We start from the raw sequence: 6,050 nt of genomic DNA, 5'->3' as shown, positions 1-6,050 counted from the left end.
TTCCTTCCTTCACCATCCTAGCTGTCTTCCTCCTGGCATTCTCCATCTTATCTTTCTTTCTTTCTTTCTTTCTTTCTTTCTTTCTTTCTTTCTTTCTTTCTTTCTTTCTTTCTTTCTTTCTTTCTTTCTTTCCTTCTTTCCTTCTTTCTTTCTTTCCTTCTTTCTTTCTTCTTTCTCTTGACAAAGTACTGTTTAACCATGCTTCCCTAATCCTGAAGTTGATTTTTGGTATGCAAGTATAGGAGCAAGCTGGGTAACACAGTGGATAGAATGTCTGACTTGGAATCAGAAAGATTCATCTTTCAGAGTTCAAATCTGGCCTTAGATACTTACTAGTTGTATGACCCGGACCAACTCACTTAATTCTGTTTGACTCAGTTTTCTCATCTGTAAAATGATTTGGAGAAGGAAATGGCAAACTACTTGCCAAGAGTCAGACACAACTGAACAACAACACACTACCACCACCCAAGTATAAGACTTTCTTATACTATATAAGCATCTTATAGCATATATATATATATATATATATATATATATATATATATATCAGATAGGTGGTTCAGTGGGATAGAGAGCCTGCCCTGAAGCTGGGAGGTCATGGGCTCAAATTTAGCCTCAGATACTTTCTAACCGTGTGGCCTTAGGCAAGTCATTTAACCCCAATTGCTGAGTCCTTACCACTCTTCTGTCTTAGTATCTTAGTATCTATTCTAAGACAGAAAGTAAGGTTGTTGGTTTTTTTTTTAATGCTTTCCATTTATCTCTATTGTATCCCCTCTTAATTGATGTGGCCTACTACTCTAGCCCAACAAAATCTTTTGGGGTCTTGACTTCTCCAGTGTGTTAATTATCCCACCCAGCTTATTGGTATCTGCATATTTGAGGAGAGTGTGCCATCTATGCCTTTTGCAAGTTATTCATAAAAATGTTTAACTGCACAGGGTCTAGCACAGATCCCTGGGGCACTGCACTGGAGACTTCCTGCCACACTGACATGGAATCATTAATAACAACTCTGAATCTAATTACTCAACTGATTCTGAATCTTTCTCATTGTATTACTATCTAGCCTAGTAGGAAATGCTTTTTCAAAGGCTTTGCTAAAGTCTAGGTAAACTATGTAGCCACAGCATTCTCTTCCCTTCTGGGGAAGGTCATGAGGGTATTTTTGTATTTGTTCTGGTTTTTGTTTTGTCGGGGTATGACCTATTTTTGATCAAGCTACAAATAAAATGGGGACAGCTAAGTGACACCATAGTGCTGGGGTCGGCAACATATGGCTCTCGAGCCATATCTGGCTCTTTTGAGGGCCAGATATGGCTCTTTCTGCAGGAGCCATAAAGTCCATTTTTTTTTTCAGGCGCTGTTACAGGAGCCGCACTGTGAGCACTGTACGGCTCTCACGAAATTACATTTTAAAAAATGTGGCGTTTATGGCTCTCATAGCCAAAAAGGTTGCCGACCCCTGCCATTGTGCATAGAGCTCTGGGCCTGGGTCAGGAAGAGTCATCTTCCTGAGTTCAAATACAGCCTCATATTCTTATTAGCTATGTGGCCCTGCACAAGTCATCCTTTTTGCCTTAGTTTCCTCATCTGGAAAATGAGCTGCAGAAGGAAATGGCAAACCACTCCAGGATCTCTGCCAAGAAAATCCCAAATGGGGTCCCCAAGAGCAGGACAAGATGACAACAAATGAGATATTTATAAAAGGCATTTAGCATTCTATAATGCACATAGTAGGTACTATATAAATGCTTATTCCCTTCTCTCCCCTTCCATCCCTCCACTGGTTCTCTTGGCATCATCACTTTCCTTTCTAGAAGTTTACCAACTAACTCTTTGATGCTCCATTCCAGAATTTCCTGAAAAATGGAAGCCAAGCTTACTTTTTTGGTCTATCATTTCCAACTCTGCTCTTCTCTTTCTTGAAAACTGGGGCAACATCCGCACTTCTCCAATCTTGGGGTCCCTCTTCTGGTTTCCATGATCTTTCAGATGTTACTGGTAGATGTGTGTGTGTGTGTGTGTGTGTGTGTGTCTATCTCATAGTTCTTTCAGGACTGGAGGATGTAGGTCTTCTGGACCAGGTGATTTGAATTCGTGAAGGGACACGAGGCACTCTTTTCATTTTCTCCCTTCTTGTCTTGCAGGCCAGCTCCCTGTTAGCTATGTAATCAGTAGTAAAGTCAGGCTATGAACCCAGATCCTCCAGTGAATGTTCTTTCCAATACATCCCAATGGAAGATTCTGGACCTTTTGAAGGTTCAGGATGGGGCCAGCACCCACTGGAGAAGGCTCTCTCTCCCTAATTGCAATTCTCTCCTGCAACTTTCTCTCTCAGGTATGAATAACCGAGAGGTGCTGGAACAGGTAGAACAAGGGTATCGCATGCAGTGCCCACCAGGATGCCCATTTTCTCTGTATGAAATCATGGAACAGTCATGGCGTCACACTCCTGAGGAAAGGCCTACTTTTGAATACCTCCAGTCCTTCCTTGAGGACTACTTCACATCCTCTGAACCTCAGTACCAACCAGGTGATGAGTCCTAAGCCCTGCTTCAAGCCACCAGAATACTGGACACCATGAACCCCAACTACTATGGAACCCTCCTAGTCCCCCAGCCCTGCTCCTGACAGCTTCACTTCAGAGTTTGGCTTGAGTGACAGGTCAAGGATGTCTTCTCTAATCCCCACCTCTACCCTAGGCACCTCACCTAAAAAGACAGACTCAAACTGCACTAGGACCTCTACTCCTAAGCTCCAAGTTGCACTATTTTATCCTTGATCTTCCCAGGTCTCAGGGTTCATCCTCTTGATTTCTCAGATCCCTCTGCTTTGACCTTATTATTTATAAAGCCTCAGCGGGCAGCTGGGTGGCTCAGTGGATTAAGAACCAGGCCTAGAGACAGGAGGTCCCTAGTTTCAAGTCTGGCCTCACATATTTTCTAGCTGTGTGACCCTGGGCAAGTCACTTAACCCCCATTGCCTAGACCTTCCTCTCTTCTGCCTTGGAGCCAATACATAGTATTAATTCTAAGGCAGAAGGTAAGGGTTTAAAAAAATCATAAAGCTATTCTCCCGCTTTTATCCGAACCTCAGAAACCCTCCCATCCTCATCCCTCTCTGGACATTCCTCCATCCCCCCACAAGTCCCTTCCTCATTTGTCCTTTCTTCCTGCTTTGGCTTCCCTTCTCTGTCTCCTCCAGACTCTCTTTGCCTCTCTGCTGCTGTGGCTAGAGCTGGGGGTCGGGGGAGAGAAGGACCCTGCTCACCTCCTCTCTGGAGCCTGTGTGTATATAGGTTGTTTATTTTTTCATCATTTCTGTAAATAAAGAAAAGGTTATCTCCAAAGTGAGATGCCCTGTAGTTAGGGAGTGGCAATCAGTGGGAGAGAATGGGAATTTAGGAGCAGGACTAGGTAGAGCCCCTAGGACTGGAGGGAAAGGTTAGTGGGCAATCAGGGCCTTGTCCCCATCTGTGGCTAGGCTGGGGAAAGTTACATCAGCATGAAGTCTTGTCACACCCATATGAAACCAGAAACAAGGATTCTCTGCCTCCAGCCATCTAGTCACTTCCAGCCAGGTGACAAGCAGAATAAAAGATTTGGTCGGGGAAGGGTTGGGGAGCAGAACATAGCTCACATTTCTGGGGAACTTACAGTTTTCAGCAACTGAGGGACAGGCCCCAGCCCTAGGAGGTAGCTATTCTGAGGCCTGTTATCATCGATTCCATTTGCTTTGCTTAGAAACTGAAGCTCAGAAATAGGAAGGGATTTGCTCAAGGTCAACATAGCTGTCAGAGCTGGGTATTCCATCATGGTCTTCTTACTTTGGAGCCTCGTGGACTTCTCACTAGGTCAAACTGCCTCTCAGAGGTCACACTGACCATCCAATTCCAGGGGACCCCACAACAAGGGACTGATTCCTGGGGAATGGCACCAAGAGAATGGAACTGTTTCCAGACCTGAGCCAGTGGGCGGCCCTGGAGGGTCAATAAGTAAGAAGCTGTTGAAGGAGAAGGCCAGTATGAGTGAACGAGGGATCAGTGGAAGGCTTTCACTCATTCAGCACTAAGGCCTGCCAGGATCTGTCCTAGGTACCGGGTCCCAAGAAGAAAGGGAGTCCCACTCTTCCTTGCATTTTTATTTTGTTGAGGTGGAAGGGGAGGGGAAACAACAAGAACATAGGGGGAGTGGGCTGAGGGATTGAGAGGGCTCAGGGGAGTCAGTGGAACTGGACTGGAGAATCGTTGGACAGACCAATGGGAGAGCTATGATGGAGGGGTACTAAAAGTGGTTTAGATAGCCAGTGGGAGGGAGTTTGGCAGTTAGTGGAAGTGGCTTGGAGGTGGGGGGAGGGGGTCAGTGAAATCAGTTGATGGACCTTTGGGTTGGAGAAGTCAGTGAGAAAGGGTTAAAAAGCAATGGGAGCAGGGGGCAGCTGGGTAGCTCAGTGGAGTGAGAGTCAGGCCTAGAGACAGGATTCAAACCCAGCCTCAGCCACTTCCCAGCTGTGTGGCCCTGGGCAAGTCACTTGACCCCCATTGCCCACCCTTACCAATCTTCTACCTATGAGACAATACACCGAAGTACAAGGGTTTAAAAAAAAAATGTAAAAAAAAAAAAAAAAAAAAGCAATGGGAGCAGATTTGAGGATCTGGAGGTGAAATTGGGAAACCAACAAGAGAGTACTGGGTGTCACTGAGAAAGAGTTAGGGACTGGTAGACAACAATGGAAGTGATTTGGGAGGTCAGTGAGGGGCTTGTGGGCTCCGGGGGAGCAGGTCGAGGAGCTCAATAGGCATGGAGTGGAGAGGCCAAAGGAAGTACGTTAGGGAGTCAGGGAGAAGGATTGAGGGTGAGGGGTCAGTGGGAGCAGCCTGGGGTCGATAAAGAGTATATTTTCAGTGAGATAGATCCGGAGAGGTCCATGGGAGGGGTGGGCCATCAGTGTCAGGGAGTTGGGGCAGGAGAAGATCAATGACACAGCTCCTCCAGAGTCTGCCTTTGGTCTCTGAATCCTGCCAGACAGGAAGCTTATTGTTGAAGGAAGGAGTAGGATCACTCCGGATTGATCTCGGTGCCTCCTGGCCTGTCTCTGAGCCAGGTGCTCACCATTCCTGGTCCCAAGAGTTTTCGAGAGAGGGAGGCATCTTACTCTCTTTCACATCAGTGTGTTTCTGGTTTTCTTGGGGGGGTTGCTTTTGTATGAGCGTGCTCTTACAAAGAGGACCAATGTGGAAATGGGTTTTACATAATAAAAATAAAATTCGAAGGAAAGAGAGGGCTGCCTCTGACTGTCTCTTGTCCTCACCAGACCAAGAAAAGAGGGTTGAACTCTGGGTAGTGCCCACCCACCTCCCCTGTGCCCTCTGTAGTCAGTCCTGGCAGTGTGGTGTCTGCTCTCCCTCTAGTGGTCATCATGACCACTGCATCTTCTAACCTCTTTTCTGGGTTCCCAAGAGCTACTCTTTCAAATGGGGAAGGTCCATTGCTCCGGCCCCTCCTCATGCCATCATTCTCCATAAAGGTGCCATCCTTTATGATTTGAAAACCACCAGGACGCCAGGCTTCTTGCTGCCCGCCTCCCCTCCTCAGAACCTTGCAGCTAAAGGAGGTGAGATCATGAACTTGGACACTTTCCCGCTCTGAAGAGCAGCCTTGGTTTCCTCCTAGTATTGAACTAAGTGGTTAACCTCGAAAAAATCTATGGAGTTACCAAGCCTCTAGACACTGTAGCTTTCGTTTCTGGGGTTCCATCTAGGGCTGCCAGTCTTCTGCCTCTACATTTATTCTCAGCTGGGATCTGTCAGGATCTGTTAAGAGTCTGCTGGCCATCCATCCTCTGTGAGCCCCTGCAGTCAGGGTTTGGAAGAATTGGGAGAAAAGGGAAAAAGAACGAGAGAAAGGGCTTGATGAGCTGTACAGGGCTGTAACTACACACGCTCAGATTCACGTCCCTCCTCATGGACACGTGTAGAAAATAGATGTGAGCAGACACACACACACACATACATACATTAAAGAATCCAAGAGGAGAGAGATCCA

General features: G+C 46.4%; 1 protein-coding gene across 1 annotated transcript in view; it reads left to right on the top strand.

Moving 5' to 3' along the window:
- Positions 1–2,553, top strand: part of FGR (FGR proto-oncogene, Src family tyrosine kinase) — an 11,139-nt gene extending 8,586 nt beyond the window's left edge. The window contains exon 11 of the mRNA XM_044668743.1: positions 2,345–2,553. Coding sequence (XP_044524678.1) covers positions 2,345–2,553 — 209 coding nt within the window. The remainder of the gene's footprint in view (positions 1–2,344) is intronic.
- The last annotated feature ends 3,497 nt before the right edge of the window (positions 2,554–6,050 follow it).

This window comes from Gracilinanus agilis, chromosome 3, assembly GCF_016433145.1.
Source record: "Gracilinanus agilis isolate LMUSP501 chromosome 3, AgileGrace, whole genome shotgun sequence".
Taxonomy (NCBI): domain Eukaryota; kingdom Metazoa; phylum Chordata; class Mammalia; order Didelphimorphia; family Didelphidae; genus Gracilinanus; species Gracilinanus agilis.
This window is presented reverse-complemented; position numbering and strand designations above follow the sequence as displayed.